Source organism: Neodiprion lecontei, chromosome 1 (genome assembly GCF_021901455.1).
Source record: "Neodiprion lecontei isolate iyNeoLeco1 chromosome 1, iyNeoLeco1.1, whole genome shotgun sequence".
Classification (NCBI taxonomy): Eukaryota; Metazoa; Arthropoda; class Insecta; order Hymenoptera; family Diprionidae; genus Neodiprion; species Neodiprion lecontei.
Genome location: NC_060260.1, coordinates 37,192,255 through 37,209,956, shown reverse-complemented (window position 1 = coordinate 37,209,956; position 17,702 = coordinate 37,192,255). Strand labels below are relative to the sequence as shown.

The window sequence follows — 17,702 nt, the reverse complement described above, 5'->3', positions numbered from 1 at the left end:
AAATTATCAATAAATCATCGAAACACAACGATTTGAGAGAAGAGAAGTAAAAAAAAAACTTATAATTTATGGTTATCGAGAAGAAAAATCGACACTTGCATCCCGTGATAATAAATTTCCGACATGCTGGGACAGTGATGTAAAGAATGTATTCGATCAGGGCCCCTAAATGGTCAGGATTCAAGTTTATTGGAATTGGCTAGAAAAAAGCTCTGCCCTTAAGCATTGTAACAACAGTAAAAAATTAAACACGAAGTATAAATTACTATCCCATCTGATCCAGCATCTTCCTACCGAACGTCTTACAGGCGCCTATATCCTCAGGTACTTATCGTTGCGTGTTCACGAGAGAATATCATGATCTTTGGTCGTTAAGAATTGTTTGGGTGTAAAACTGAAATTCTACAACCAAGATTAAGTGGCGAACACGCGATACAATCAAAACTCGAGTTCGCCGTGGCGAAAATCAAATCCTGTAATCTGTGATACAAGATCGAATTATTTCTCTTGTACAACCAACGATTGAAAATAATTGAGGCAAAAGCTTGCGGTGGAAATAACCTTAATATCATGACTCATCGATTTACAGCCGGTTGAAAATACTTCCGTTATAAACATCCGAGTGTCTTCATTGTCCAGATTTTTCTGTTGCCCGATAAATTTTTCAGTAATTTCTTTCAGCATTCTATAAAATTTTACAAAGATACTTGAAGTTTAATATCAATTAATACGAAAAAATTCCGCAGTTCCGAACTTTTCACGTATGTTGCGTGATACGATCTATTTTGAAATCGACCGCTAAAAAGCACCCGGAAAATATGGTTTTTCTCTCTTTACCTTCTTCCTCTCGTTCTGCGGGTATTAGAAATGATTTCAATAATTCCACAGAAATACCTTTGAGGATAAAATACTGAAATTTGAGACTCGAATTATCCGTTCTTCCACTGCGAATCCGCTTCCTCCCTAAAAGTATGAGAAAGTGAACGTCTTCGAAGAATTTTTGGCGGTATGCACGACATGCGGGAACGATGCAGGGAGCATCGAACCCGGTTCATGCGGCAAGGAAAATAATAATCGGTGGTCGAAGCGGAGGGTGAAAATGGCAATCGGATGATGGATAAATATTTATACAGGTGTCGGGGAGCCGGGAGCCCCGGTAAACACCCTTCAGGGAGATCGATATCTCGGATTACCGCTCCCGCTCTGTCATTGGCGATTAAGTAAAAGAGCTAGAAATGGGATTACGCGGTGCAGGATTTTGTCGACGGGATAATTCCAAGAATCAAGTGAAAGCCGCTAAAGTTACGGCCGTCGCGTCGGTTCGAGTGCATTTCAAGACTGGAAAAGAAGGTCTGAAAGAGACAGACATTCGTTACAAGGGATGACCACTGAGATAAAAATAATCGTTGCACCGATTAATCGAGTATTTTGTAACTTTTGTTTTTTTTGAAACTGTGCATTTGACACCAAAATTTCGTAAATTGCACTTATTACATCAAATAGATGCTTGGTAAGTAAGACAATGGTAATAATTGACACTCCAATCACGTAAATTGATATTGTATTGCATCGTTCGTGGGAGTAAAAAACAAAACCGATTGTGAAGAAAAATAATCGAGTCGGTCGATTAATCGAGTATAGTCGATTATTTTTTATCATTCTTACCGAAACAAGGATTGGTCGAATCACAGCAAGCTTAATTTATACGTCTGAAAGCAAATCGTGCTTCACACAGTTATTCAAATTTTTAGAAATGATACGCATAGTCTTTGCTTTGTTATTATGCTTCCAGCGCGGTAATTGCGGAAAGTTCGGAGGATTGATGAGGTTAAAATATAGAAAACACGGATTTGGGTCGAAGGTAATAATGTAGGAAGATTAGAAAGTAGGAGGGTCGGAATATCGAATTTTCCAAGATTTGATAATCTATTTTACAGAATTCTTGAAGAGCAGTGAGTCGAATTATAGAAAAATCGAAGTGAAAAACTTTTTAGTAAAAAAATTGCAAATGAAAACTCGTAAAAAAATAAAATAAGAATGAAGTGAAATATTGACGGTTCTACGTTTTGGATTTCTTTACTTCGCGACCTCTCTGTCTTTTTTACCCTTTCTAAAATTCAACTTTCCGCATTTCAAACTCCTTTCAATTATCCCCATCCGATTCAGATATCAGTATAAACGTAAAACACAACCAGGATTATTACACGAAATTATACGTCAGACAAAGTTAGAAATTCCCGAAGCTTTAATAAATTTCGTTACTCTAACGAGAAGAAAACTGTAAAACCCGATTTCCTCACTTCGTCGTCACTCCGAAATCATCCCCTCAACAACACTGCACAACAATATTCTAAGCCGCGATTGGATCCGGCACGATTTTTCACCCTTTTGCACTTCCATTTGTACACACATGTGTTTTACTCACACTATCACCCACACCGACATCAGAGATTGCAGTCTCTGATATTTTTCAACATTTTTCACCTCGATTTTTTACCGTCATATTTTCGTCCTAGATATTGGAAAAAGAGCAGAAAAAAAAATATGGAACAACTGTTCTGCAATTTCGTTGCACGCACGCTTCAAGGTTTTTTTGTTTGTTTCTTTTTTTTCATCCTTCTACTCGTCACATTGGTTCAAATTTTCAATCACATACACTCTTACCCTTTCTTTATCAAATTTCATTTTCAAGCAATGCGATATTAAACTGTTTTTTTTTTTTTTGGTTTTTTTTTTTTTAATCTTTCCTTCAACTGGCGATATAAATTTCAACACACAATATTAATTAATATTTTACACCGCATCGCGATTCCGATTAATTTGACCGCACATATTTCCCGCGGGTATATAAAATATTTCAGGGTAGAGGCGATGGAGAATTTAAGACGACGCGCAGTATAAAATTTACTATAAACAGTATCGAAATAAAATCCCGGTGTATAACTAACAAAGCTCCATAAACGTCTGATTCTCCCGCAGAGTTTTTATAACATGGAGTTAGTTGTGCCGGGTCACTTTGTACGTTATAGTTTTATGATCGAGCTGCCTCGATACCTCTTCGCGAGACAGAAACAAACAAGATATAACCTTCCAAGTATAGTTTAATGCATCAACTGCATACTCGCACTCATATACTCTGCAGCAGCACGTGCAACTATCGCCTGCAAAACTGCGGAATTGCGAATTGAACTGCTCTGCAGACTGTACACAGCTTATGTAGGTATAATAAGTTGGAAACGAGGGAAAACTAGCTCAAGAGATATCCAATGGCGCACGTATAAGCATATATGGGAAATTCCGTGCCAACTGGACCAACTGCTAATTCCGTCTGGAGATCTGATTCCCTTTTTTTTTTTTTTTTTTTTTTTCAAGTCCAAAATTAGAACGTCCCTAATTATCGTCCTTCCCGTTTTTTTCTTCTATCTGAAAAGTTACATTTATACGTGCACGCGATTCTTTTTTTTTTTTCTACCTTTACTTTCGAGCCAAATGGGAGGTACATAAAATTGCTTCTTCGAAATGTTGACGCTGTTCAAGTTTGAAAAACAAAATCAGCAAACTGCAGGATAGAACGAGAATAGACGGAATCAAATCTGAAATCGTTATACGGGAATGCCCTGTACATAGGCGAGCGCCTTGATGCAGGTATTACAATAAACTTTTTTAACCAACGCGCTTCGAGAATACTTGCTGTACTTGTACCATATACTTGTGTACATATGTATAACGTATGCTCGTACATAGACAGCTCAAGTAGGTGTCTGTTCCTAACGATCAATATAATCTCGCGGTTGCTTGATGACAAATTATACAGCATCAACGCCACACCGCTTATTGCATTATATATGCCTGAGCATCCAATATGCATATACTTATACAATATATAGTAACATGATAATAAATTCTGAAGTTGAACGCGGTTCAACGATTCGAACAATTTTCTTCGTTGTTTGATTCCAGAGGAACAAATGTCGCTAATGTACAATAATTTTAACAGGGAAATTTCAAGGCTTATACATTATGAAATCAAATTTTGTACGTAAAGAAGAAAAGAAAATTTACAGTATAAAACTTGTGCGAAACTTGATTGCACTCGATCGTATGGGAAAATTTTCGAAAAATAACATTCAGTCGAGAGAATTTTTGATAAAACAGAAAGTTACGTAATCTCAACAATCTCATCGAATGTAAAATGGGATACGAATAATTAATATTATAAAATATTTATCTCAGTTTCGATCTCGAATTATGATTCTTTCAGGCGATTCGTCTGTATTTTATTCACATGACATAAACATTTCCTGTAATATGCGAGAAAAAAACGCGTGCTTTGAGGCGAAAATTTTGTTTTCAGGACATTGTCAAGAAAATCGACTATAAAAGAATTCGGTTTTAAATAATGTCGAGAACTTAAAATTCAATGCAAAAAAACCAACTACCAGGCAGATAAAATGAAGATTATCCAAAATTGCGTCCAGACGGCGTTACGTCTGACTTTTTTTTACATTAGCGAATTACCCAGAGAGTAACCTATATTTCCTACAGTCGTAGGGAAGTATCAGTCACTGATCCGTGGAAGTTGAACTCAGATAGCCTGTTATTACTTTATCTTTCTTGCCCACCCTTAATCTATATACACTTACAATTAGAGTAAACAAAATCGGTATAGTACACATATAAACAGTATTATACACAACAAAAATGTCACGTCGAGCTGTAATACTTATAAAATATAAGTATGTATAATTCAGAGTCGTTTAAAATATTCATCAAGAGCTTAATTACTGTCAAACTCATTTCGAAAGTTTCGACTCTGCAAAACACGCCTCTGAATGATAATAATAACGATGACAGCATCAAGCATCAACACAGCAAGTGTAGCTTTATATGCACACAGGTGTAATGCTCGAATTAATCATTCGTCAAAATCGTCATCCGCAGATCAGTAAAGTTTTGAGAAGTCATTTTTTCCACCTCGAGCGAATAGTGAATAGGTGTTATAAAACATCGTTTTAACTTGAAAAAGTTGGGCAATATTCGAGCATCGTAATTCGCCGGTTCTTATTTTTATTTCATTTTTTTTTTACCCTCTTGTATTGATCGGCATATTATACAAGCTGTACTTTTAGCAAGCATGCGGGCGAAGTTTCGAATCGACAAAAAAAAAAATTCTCTCAGTTTTACAACAGATTCTTAATTCGGACGGAAACCGAAATTGTGAAATATATATATATATATATATATATATATATATATATATATATATATATATATATATATATATGGGTTATACCACGCGAAGCGAACAAACGCATCTGACCTTTAACATTTTTGATTTTGTTCAAAATTTTCTCTCCAATTGTCCCAACTCTGAAACAGTAGGCTGATTTTTTTTTTTAAATATTTCATTCAACTGGTTAATCATTTATAAATATTGAGGGTGATTTTGAAAAGGAATTTGTTTTGAATTCTCAAAAAATGCTCAAAAACTGTATTTTCTTTTAAAAAAATTTCAAGACCGGTTCCAAGCACGTTCGACTTTTTTTTAATCAACTTCATAATGAAATCGGTCTATTTCAAGTGAAAAATACAAAAAGTTCGTGATCAAAATCACTCTCGATACTTATAAATAATTGAACGGTTTAATAAAAAAAATCTACAAAGAAACAGAGTACTGTTTCAGAGTTGGGACAATTGCAGAAAATATTTTGAACAAAACGAAGAATGACGAGGTTCAGGCGTTTGTTGGATTCGCATGGAATTCTCCATACACATTATAAGTTTTGAGCGAAAATCTTTGAATCAAGTTTTTCTCTCTCGTAAGTCGTGAATATTTGCAAGAAAAAATATTCGATTCGTAAAATCCTGCCAAGCAAAGTGCCCTGTAAAAATTTTTATTAAAAATTACGCAGCATTTCCAAATTTCCATTTATAGCGTGTAATTTTGCAAATCCTCTTTAATCTCCGAATAAATTTGTATCAGAAGAAGAGCTTCGTTCTTTTTTTCTCACGTCAATACAAAATTTCCTCGCACCGAGCACCGCGAGCGTAAAAAAGAAGTTTTTTCGTAAAAGAAAAGAAAAAAAAAAAAAAAATCACGATTAAACGATAAACGAATAATTTTCACTACAACTTATTTAAACGAACAAGGTTAGGTAGGTATAAAAATTTCCCTTCTATCCGCGACAGTAACTATTTGTAAAGAAGTGAGAATATCCGCTTGCAAGTCGGACTGCGCCAGAGCTTTTGCAACGTAAAAGGTCGAACGAAAGCTGCGAAAATACAATAGCCCCGAGGGCTAACCGTTGAGGTTATATCGAATCTATTTCAGGTATATATTTTCTCCCGAGGGAAATGGAAGGACGCCGAATTACGAGAGTGCAGATTTTACACACCGCCGATACTTACACGACGATGAGGGATACGTGAGTGCTTCTTTTTTCTTCTATTTATTTTTATTTTTTTTTCTCACTTTATGCTTCTTTTAAAGTGCCGAGTTGTTATCGGATAAGGCTCAAGCTTTCAGCTACAAATTTAGCAATGTTTAGACCACCGCGCAAGTGAGTGAGAGAAGTGAGATATTCTCGCGGTAAATTTTAGTACGTCGTACGTCTCACACGTATATACATTAGATCTAATATACATATATACACATACATATGTATGTACATCCTGAAACTTGTATAAAATGATCAAAGGAGTTTTATGTAAGCAGACAAAACGGCGCGTGTATATAGAACCTGGTTCAACGTATTTATATTATTTTAATACGTTTCGCGCGTCAAGAATTTCACCTTTTTCCATCATCGATCTTATATATCGACCTTGCCGCCCTCTTCGCATAATATTTGCTCCGTGCCGATGAGCAAAACGCAATTTCAAGTTAATTTTTTTTTTTTTTTTTTTCGAACAGCAACTTTTTTTCATACTTGTGGCAAATTTTCAACTGCATATAAATAGATGATTCAATTTCACGCGGTAATTTCAAAGGATTTTAACATGGAATCGTCAAGTTATCTTATACAATATTCACAATGCCAAGGAAATTTAGAGGTTCCACGATTATTTAGCAGACTCCTCGGAGTATATAAATATAACATGTGAAATATACATGGGTATATTACGCATAATATCTCAAGGATACTTGATACTATGATAACAAATGTACTAAATAAATGAAAAATTAGACTTACGATGCGCGGGGGGAGGGGGGGGGGAGGGGGGGTGGTACTACCAACAAGTAAAAATTTGTCAAAGTAAAAACGATACTAAATATATGACAACAAAGAAAAATCGAGAGCACGAAACCGTTCATTGGCTAGATTGGTTCAGGGGCGGGGCATAATTAACCAACCAACCTCCTCCCATTCGGAAAATTTCAATCGACTCGCGCTGTACAGATTAAATCCACGAACAGCTCGCGAGTATAATTGAAATCGTCGGTAAGGTAGGGTGTCCAAAAACGAATATCAGGCAGAGCGGCGTGGATGGAAAAAAAAAAAAAAAAAAAAAAAAAACGACGAGCCATCGACGGCACGTCGGTCGGTGCTGTTTTGCAACGTCGCGTGACCAACAGGAGCGAACGAAGCTAGTAAAACTGTAAGAAAAAAACAAAAAGGGACTCACGGGTGAGAGACGCGCCGATGAAGACTCCGCATGGACATGGCTCTCCCCCTGGGATGATGGTGGGTGTGGTAGGTTTCGGGGCGCGTGTGGGGGGCCGGCAGGTCTTCGCCAGGCCCCGTCACCACCGTCGCCCCGGTCGGGCCGGACCCACCGGTCGTCGTCGCCGCCGCCGCCAGGCCGAGACCGCGGCTGGGGCCCAGGGAGCCCCTGCCGAGCCTACGCGCAAGCCTCCGGGCGATCCGACGCGCGAATCTCGCTACGTACCGCTGCGCCCCCACGCTGACGGCTCCCGCGCCACCCCCCGGGAAGAGGGCGGCGGGACTTTGTTGCCTTCGGCCCTGCCCGGGGCCCCGGGGATTCCCCGGACGCTGCCAACCGGTTCGATGATCCTGAAACATCCAACGAACGATCGATTTGTTAGCTGCTGGTTTTCGTTTCATTTATTTTATTGGATTCTATTGTTATTGTTATTTTTTTTTTTTTTTTTTCTGGAGAACGGCGGGTGCGTCACACTCGTAAGCAGTGTAATCCGTTACCTGAAACGGTTTCAATGACTGATCGAAGGACGATATCTCACAACAGGGTTCGTACGCTTTTTGGAAGCCGAAATTCCCCGACTTTTCCAGGTGTTTCAGCCCGAAAATTGGATTTTTTTCAGTAACCTGCCTAGAAATATGCCGCTGATTGATGACAATTTTTTTGCATATTAATACTTAATACCTTCAATATCACCTAGTAATTGATTTACTGTCCGACTACTGATTTACAAACAACAGCCAGACATTTTCAGTAAGAAAAAAAACGAAAGGAGGTTCGATATCAAGTAATGTACGTATGAGAACGAGTTTATTTCTTCAAGAAATTTAAAATTTCAGTCTTATTTTCGAAATTCCCTGACTTTTCCCTGCTGTAAGAAACTCCTTGAGTTTTCCCGGTTTTCCAGGTTTTCCCTGTGCGTACGAACCCTGTATAAACTCATAACCAGACGGGGATTAGTCGGACACTTTTTGGTAGGGGGGGGGGGGGGGGGGGGAGGCTGGAGAGGCGTTTCACTTCACACTGCACTCTATTACCCGAAATGGTTATGATATAATTGATTAAATGACAACGTGTTATCTACAATGAGAAAAATTTCACTCGTTACAGTAAGTAGAAAATTTCAGTAAAAACAGGTATCGTTAAAAAAAACTGTTCGAATATTGTTGGAATTACGAAAAACGAGGTACGCGTAAACATTTTGCGCTATCGTCGATCCTTTTTTTGTTATTGCAACGAAAAATCAGTTTCCGAGGTCTACTCTGCTTTTTTAGTTAAACAAGGCTTTAACGTCAACGTTACATGAAAATATAGCAACAGTGATCGTAACGAGATAGAACAGTAACGGATACTAGACTTTCCGGTAAAAGCTAGAAAACAACAGCTAATTAAAATGAACGCATACGACTTGGTTTCACTCCGCGTCACAAGTTGTTGATCCAACCAATTGTTTTCGTTAAATCAAATCGTACATTCGCGTGCGAATGAAGAAACCAAACATACGTCTATCTCTTCTCTAAATCAGCAATTTAAATATCGAAAAATGATTGCCTACCAGACTGACAAGTACGGGGTAATTTATTCCTGCAAAAATTTGCTGTATCGCGACTCGATGTAACGAGATGCAATTTATACACAGCCAAGTTTAGCGAAGCGAACCGCGTTCGCGGGGCACTCTTCGAATCCTTTTGTCCGTGGGCAACAATTCTACCGGCTGAAGATAAAACGCGCGATATATCGGCTTGCCCATGTACTCCGTGTATGCACGTATGTATAATGTACGTACATACATGCGGATTCGTTTCAAAAATCGCGTTGTTCACCCCGTAACCGCATCGGTGGTGGGATGAATATCTTTATCGACTGTCCCAATTTCGACATGATACATCAAGCCGTTCCTCATTTATCGCGTGGAATAAGTGCCGCTTCAACGTTTCCACCACACAGCTTACGCACGCATACGTACGTGTATATATATATATATATATATATATATATATATATATACGCGTCTAGCTTGCGCGGCGGTTTTCGTTTTACGGAGAATCCCCGCGTTTCTCGTCAACCTTGCGCCAAACTTCAACGTTGCTCGTGAAAGAAACGTCGATTCCGAAAAATTAACGAGGAAGAAAATTCGGAAGATAGTGAATTTTCCATTTCTTCCAACGCTCGTAGCGCAAAAGCCTTAGTACGCAAATATGTTTCGGGTGGATTTATGCACTGTCAGAGTGACTCCTTGAGAAAATTTCGGCGATATTGTGAATTCTATCAGCACCGGCTACCGATAAATAACATCCGTTAAGAAAATTCTGTCCGCGGTGTGTACGAAAGAATTTTAGTAGAAAAACTCGGGTACGGACATTATTAGATACAGCTTTTTGGAAACATCGTTGACAAAGGCGTTCGGAATTGTTAATCCGTTCGAGTAAGGTTGAGATGAAAATTTATACAGGAACCTGATTCTCGCGGTATGTTTTTAAAGGCGTACCATTTTTCTATAAATATGTCGTTGCCTGTGAATACACTTACCTATAAAGTGCAACGAAAATAACTGCACAGGCTGGACGGAATTTCGTTATTGCAAAGATAAAAATAACTCCTTCAAACGGATAAAAAATTCACACTCGCAAACAAATGCTCAATATACGTGTATATCATGCTTTTTACGCGTAGGTTCGATGAAACCAGGTTCAAAATATTTTCCACTTGGCGTTATTACTTTTCGACGCGGTATTGCAAAATTCAGAAACGTGTTTTCGTAACTTCGGTGATATTCGATTTTGGATGAATCTTTACCGAAAGTTTCTCCTCGTAGTTGATATATTTTCAAATTTGTCAAGAGTCATTGGCGGGTGATAAATGGGTCATAAATACGAGGTTGAAATTAGTAACCTTGACGCAGCACCGGAACACCGAGTAACAAATCACCATTTAGCTATTTTAGAATGACTTTGAAGGATCGAAGTTTACAAAATATCACTGTGTTTTGGTTTATCGTGGTTTACCGAATTCCAAACAGTCCCGAAGTTGTGAAATAACGATATTTCCCAACACACGCGTCTTCGCAATTGTAACTTCAGTCCCGTGTAACTCGTGAATATAATTCCATATCACGATACAGTCCTTGACTATTTTCATTTTTTTACCGCAATCGAAAAATATAGTTCTATGTAGAAAATGAAAATTACTTTTCTATCCGTTACTGTTCTTTCTCATTACGATCACTGTTGCTATATTTTCTTGCAACTGCTGCGTAAATTTAACGCTCGTGCAAGAACGAATCGACGTTAAAGCCCTGTATCAACATCAAAAATACAAAATCCTAATTACGTATGATTCAAAAAATAAGCGTTGTCGGTCACGAATTCCCGAAGTACAAATTCACACCAGAACCCATTAATCGCCGGTGTTAAAACGGATACGCGTACAACGTTTAAATCGAGGTATCGATCAGAGTCAGGCTTCGACGAAATTCCCGTGCAAAGCTGATCGTGAGTGGAGGAGACCCGTCGCAGCAGTCCCGAAACGACCGACGAGTAGGCAAAACGCGAGCGTGGTTCGTACACCGTTAATAAGTGTAATAACAGAGCCGAGAAGGTGAAGCAGTTTAATAAAACAGCGAGATGAAAACCGTTCGCGAGCTTTTAAGCGCAGCCGCAAGCCCGTTCACAACGAGCCAAGTTCAGTGTCATTTCCAACGAGGTAAGGTATGGAAAAAAGCTCGGAGAGAATCCAGCGGTGAGATCAAATTGCATATTGAAACCCTTCGGAACTTGATTAACAAGGCGAGCGGGAGGTTGAAAAGTGGGCTGTTTAGTTGCCGCGGAGCCGAGGTAGGGAGGAAGAGAGGCGGGGCAATAATTACGAGTGAGACGAGAGAAGAAAAATGTGAAAAATGAGAGCTTTAAAAGCTCCCGGTAACAGAAAGCCGGGCGCTGTTCGACTTATGACGGAAAGTCTGGGTCAAACGATTTTAATACTTTACGGACTGGTTTAATTTTTTATTTCTTTTTTTTTTTTTGTTCTAATTTTTTAATTTTACGAACAAGCGAGCAGAGGCCAAACGATTTAAGACTCTTTGAAACGTGTACGTAAACTTTATTGTCACGTGTTGGTTGAAATCTAGCACAAAGAGAACAACGTAGATTCTTCTTCTTTTTTGTTTTTTTTTTTTTTTCTCTTCTTTTACACTCACGCGAAGCCCCGACTCGACGCTCGGAAACAATGCCGAGGTTTGTGTACATATAACGTGTAATAATACGTCGTACCGGTAACAACGTTTTGCGCATGTAATACCGATGTTTTCAGGAACTACGGAAGCGCGGATCGTGGGCAGAATGTCACAGCTGGAAAACAATGAAGCCGGCTAAGCACGGGACCTCCAATTATACTGCAGCTAAGAGATGCATGCACGATAATTAAACGAACCCAAGGTTATCTCGAAATAATAGTTGTATCAAACGGATAATCGTCACGTTTAAATAAAAGACAAAAATTGCAGTCTAATTCTCACTGACAATATCGCATGGATCTATGATCCACGTGTCAAAGTCCCGCGTTACTTTTACGCAGTTTTCTTTCTTTGACAAAATATACCTGTCTAATAAACGTTCGAAAGAATATCGGCGATTGTTAAAATTCACGAGACTGAAGCTAGTGATGTTAGAACGTGACGAAATATTCGGGATAAAATTTTAAGATTGTCGAGTTTCTAAACATACGAATACGTTTAACCTTGTTTCACGTTTCAAACATTCCTAAAATTGCGGGATAACGATTTTCAATAACGTTTGCCAACTTCGGTCTTTGAAAATGAAAAATTCCGTATTAAACTTCTTCCGCACTTGATCTTAATTTGTTCGCTTCAATTTCTTATTGACACAAATCACGTGTCTCATTTTACTTGTGACACGTTATATTCCAAAACGTTACAGCTTACGGCTTCGGCTACTATCGATAATGTAACGATTACACGTCGCGATTATACAACTATATCAACCCTCGAGGGTGGTTTGCGATAATTTCACGAATATATCATACGCACAAAAGCTTATCGTACACCAATGACCATTCTACGTACACCTTATTTCATTGAAACGATGGGAATAACTGCGAGATATATATTCAACCGATTATGATAAAGTGTCACAATTTCCAAACCCGACTGTCGCTTGTACGTTAGAATTTGACCGGACGAATTGTGAATGAAAAATGCTCAAGTATTCCAAGGCACATGAGATCGGAGACACGAGCGTGTACAAGTACTTCTGAATACCTACAATTTGTAAGAGGGGATTGGAGGCGAGGTAAAATCAACGATGCATGCATCGACGAACGTGTCGGGTATTAGATTAATGCGTGTGTAAACACGGGGGTAATGATGAGCCGGATTTAGCGTACAAACACACACACACAGATACGATTCTACGTACCTTTGAAGAAGAGTTTTCGTCGTTTCGACGGTGATCACGAGGCAGCGTAATTAAGCCAAGAAGAGTAGACACTCGATCGCTGCACCATGTCAATAATTAAAACGATATCGATCGAAGAACCAGAATATACAAACTGAAAACACTTCGCGCGCGGTTTGACGAACGAAACACTGAAAACGAAGAGTAACAGAGGGCGAAAGAAATCACAAATCGCAATCCGCGTCGAGTGTTTTTACACGCGGTGTGTGTGTGTATTTATATTTATATACGGTGTTTAACGGCGTTATAATTTTTCACGTGTTCATCGGTAACAATCCTCGAGGTTATAATCCGTGAGGTGAAGGAGAAGCGGCTAATCGCGAGTCTTTGACGAGGCGATGCGAGCCACTGAATCATTTTCCTCGGTTATACTTGTTGGCCTGAAGCACACGAGTCTGCTTGCTGTCCAGGAGGAGGGGTTTATACAAAACTGACGACGACGCGGACCGTAGGATAGATTACTACACAGACCCGGTTGATGCTCTCCCTCGATCCTCCTCGGCTCCTTCGCTCCTTATAGCTTATGGCTTATACCTCTGTGTTGGGTGTAGATAGATATCTATCTCCCTTACTTCGGTTGTTAACGATCGGTTTCAGTCCCGTCGCGAATAAGTCGCGAATAAGTCGCGAGATGCTGTTGCAAAGTCTGGCGATTCTTAATCACTTTGGTTAATTCCTTTCCTCGTTTACACGCGTACGTATATCCTTAGTATCACAAGAGATTTGTTTTGTTTATTTTTTGCTGTCGTTTTTTTTTTTTTTTTTTTTTTTATTTATATCCTTAAAAAGATCACAGTCACAATCGATATACACATATTATGTATGACAGATGGAGGATATTGTTACGGTTTTTCGAGTCGAGCTATTTGTGTTTCGGGAAATTTTTATTTTATTTCATTTTATTTGTTTATTTTTTTTCTTTTCTTTTTTTCTTTATTTTGATTTTGAGATTACTCAGCGCAAGCTCGATTTTCGAATAATTTTTGAGAGAAATAGCGGGACGAAAGAGAGCTGAATAAATTTGATCGTGACGCGTTTTATACGGTAGGAGAGAAAGCTCTCGGGTGCAAAGATCATTCGACTACCCCTTATTGCCTCGATTATAAATAAACGAGCCCGTGCAGCAGCAGCGGTACTCGATTCAAAAATACCGTTTAATCGCCAGCGTTGTAATTTACGCGATTCGTTATTATCTTTCTGCACAATTGTCGGCGTAAAGGGGTGCGTTACATATTTTTATTTTTTCTCACAATCTGATAATAAATAACTCTGTATATAGTGTTCGTCTTTTTTTTCTTTACTTCACATACGTAAAGCGTACGTGGATATTTATATGTACGTATAATATTACAACGGCTCGTAAGAACTGGATTATCAATTTTCGTCGATATTCAACTGCAGTGTGGAAATGACACGTTGCCGATTATATGAACGACGGGAATTTTATCAATCGATTTTTTCCAGACCCGTGGCACGCTTGTTTATTTATACAGATTCGATTTGCTCGGTTTTTTTCTTTAATCAAACTTCAAACCGACGAGTTCATTAATTAGCTGCCCTCCTTTCGTAGCTTCTTCGTTTCTTCTATACGTATATACTTGTAGCAATTGCAATTCCTGCTTGCGATAATTGTACGAAACCAATTTTATCCCCGGCGAACTATACAATTCCTAGTTTCTCTTTTAGGCTTTTATTTCGTTATTTTTCTACATATTCGGACGGCTTTTAACCGTCGAATTGATTTGTTAAAATTTATAAACACGGGACCCTGGACTAGAAAGAGCACGACGATTAAATATTACTAAACTATTGTGTGTAGGCTGGTGACAATGTCCGTTTACGTTTATTTACTTATTTATTTATCTATGTCATTTAATTTTTTTTCTCTCGCTCTTTTACTTATTCTTTCGTGTACACGAAAAGCACCGCTATTGGGCCAATCAAAGACTGCGTGTAAAATATCACATCGAAATGCGGAGGGAAAAACCCCAAAGAAAAGAAGACTTTTTTTCGTTCGCCTTTATTCTTGGCCTTTTTGCAAATTTTTACCTCAAGCACATCTGTTTCAGCCTTACGAATCTTTTTTGATATTTGTATACTATCCCTATGCTTCTATGTACCAAATTTTGATGACCGCGTGAGAACGAACCGTTAAATTACCGTACGTTTTTTTCTTCGTTCGGTTTCGTACGAAGCGTACGGATGCAAGAGTGCTGTGATAATTAGATAAGCCGTTCAACTGTGTAACGACGAAACGAAGACTTGTTGTATTCGGTAACAATTAATTACAGATAATTCACAGTGATTTTGATAGATAATTTGTACGTTGTGAAATTGAGGAGCAAAATTATGCAGGGGTGGTTATGGTTTCTTTATTGTTTTTGATTGACAAGTCCGAGCGTCTTTTGTTTAAGTATGACGTTTCGGTTTCTCTTTTATGCTTGATGGATTTATAAGTTGATATATCGGGTCCAGTTTACGTAACGACGAATTCTGTCAACGAGCACCGAACGGTCACGGTTATTCTTCTTATTTTCTTCCTCCTCTTCTTATTATTATGCCGAGCAACGGCGAAGTACACAACAATTTTTAAACGCGAATTCCGACATTCCGTCAGTCACTCCGAATCGGCAATGTGCAGAGGTTATATTTTTTTGAATTAATTTTTTTATTTCTTTCCTTCGATTGATTGTTTCTTTCGTGCAGTTTTGTATTTATCAGGTGGGACGAGGGAAGGAATTAGGGGTTCACCAGTTTTTATCGATTGCGACGCATGCCGCGGAGGTTGCCACCTTAGGAAAAGACCTCCATCTCGCTTTCGGATCTCTTTATTCGATAACACGGCGAGGTGTAATTCCAATTTCGATGCTGGGCGGCTAGCAGCCGGCCTCACACTGAAACTGAAACACCCTCGACCCCACTCTTCACGATCTGCCCTCGGAAATCTCGCACCCCCGATTCCGACCGGAGCGCCATTTTAAGAAGCGGCTACACCGCCAACTTGCCTCTGCTTCCAATCCGTGCTTTTTTCAAAAATCGAACGTCGTAGAGGGCTAAACTAAATCTGCAGACGCCCCCGTACAAAAAAAAATTGTCAATTTTTCTTTGAAAAACACTTGTCAGTAAGCTCCGAACAATTGTTCCTGTGTTATTATCTAATCCGCAAATCAAATAGTCCCAACGATGTTTAAAGAAAGAAAACAAAAAAAACCATGTTACTGGACTTTTTTCGCTAATTTATACGAACGAATATCAATCAGACTGTATATCGTCTTCGATTGAAGTTGATGCCGAACGATTTTTTCAACACCCTGAAGTTTGTTACGTATAAACTGTCGATACATTTTCGATGAGTTGTGAACGTGTTTTGGCCCGGGAATAAAAAGGGAGGTTTAATGAGGAGTGGAGAAAATACGCGGCGTAAAAACGGTGCTTGGCGATCGTAAGTAACGCATAATTATTGTTACCTTTCAAATTATTAGTCTCTAAAGTTGGAGCGTCGTGGCGAATTTTTTTACTTCAGGTAGAGAGGAAACTACCTTCAGGTAGTTTTCAAGAAACGCGCCAGGTGTCGCGGAAGAACAGGAAAACAACCGTCTCTTCCGCATCTGCAAGTTTCCTTTTTGCCGACACCCGCGCGAATACAAATCATCTATTTATAAGTACTGCGTTATATTTTGTCGTATGTATAAAGTTTAATTATTCTCTATCTAATTTTCCGTTTTCAGGAACAAATGAAAGCTCACGAAATCGTGCTTTCAGTCACAGCTTATTTTATTTCTCTCTTGGTCCAATAATGCTAGTACAGAAGTGTTGTTAATTTCTAATGTTTCGTTTTCTCGCTTTATTTAAATCAGATTCGATTTAAAAAAGGTTCACCTACTATTTTAGGGTGTTTCGGAGAAAAATGATTTGCGATTTTTCACCATGGCACCATCTAAAAAATTTGTTTTCTTTAAAAGAAAGGTTCTGGTAAAAGGTGAGCGATTTATTTGATGTGTGGAAGATCACGCTAGGCTTATTTTACACTTTTATACTTTGTTAATAATTTTTGAAGTATCGCGAATAAAAAATTGTTTTCATTGCTTACATCAATCATAATATATATTTACGTCACGAAGAAGACCTGCACTTGTAATATTAAGTCTCCACTTCATGTTCGAGAAGTGTATCTGACGATCATTTCATTATTAATTCAATCTCATAAAATAGTTATAATTCAATGTGAACTTTCAATTTAGGAGGATAAGATTCCCGGATGATATATCGTTGCGTTATAGATCGTGAACTTTGTGTTGCATATAAATGTCAGGGAAAAAATAATAAGTGACGTGCTACAATGTATTACTATACAAATTCAAAAAAAAAAATGGGAAAAAGTGAAAAATCAAATAAACTCGATCTTCCACATAACGTAGAACGTTTAATCTTTTGTCAGAATCTTTGTTTTGACCCAAACAAACTTTTAGGGGGTGCCACGGTGAAAAATCGCAAATTCATTTTTTTCAGGAACACCGTATTGTATATATAAGATATTTTGATGACTATAATAAAGCTAACGTTATGCAA

At 38.4% G+C, this 17,702-nt stretch overlaps 2 protein-coding genes across 3 annotated transcripts in view; one reads left to right on the top strand and one right to left on the bottom strand.

Annotated features, from left to right (window-relative positions):
• Positions 1-15,929, bottom strand: part of LOC107225713 (potassium/sodium hyperpolarization-activated cyclic nucleotide-gated channel 2) — a 167,109-nt gene extending 151,180 nt beyond the window's left edge. The window contains exons 1-2 of one of the 2 annotated variants that reach the window (XM_046741971.1): positions 13,095-15,929; positions 7,627-8,015 (exon numbers count right to left, since the gene is read on the bottom strand). In XM_046741971.1, coding sequence (XP_046597927.1) covers positions 7,627-7,664 — 38 coding nt within the window. In that variant the 5' untranslated portion in view covers positions 7,665-8,015; positions 13,095-15,929. The remainder of the gene's footprint in view (positions 1-7,626; positions 8,016-13,094) is intronic. The other variant, XM_046741976.1, reaches the window with a different exon arrangement.
• LOC107225646 (dynein intermediate chain 2, ciliary) overlaps positions 1-17,702 on the top strand; it is a 46,908-nt gene that overhangs the window by 21,918 nt on the left and 7,288 nt on the right. The gene's annotated exons all lie outside the window — the stretch shown is intronic.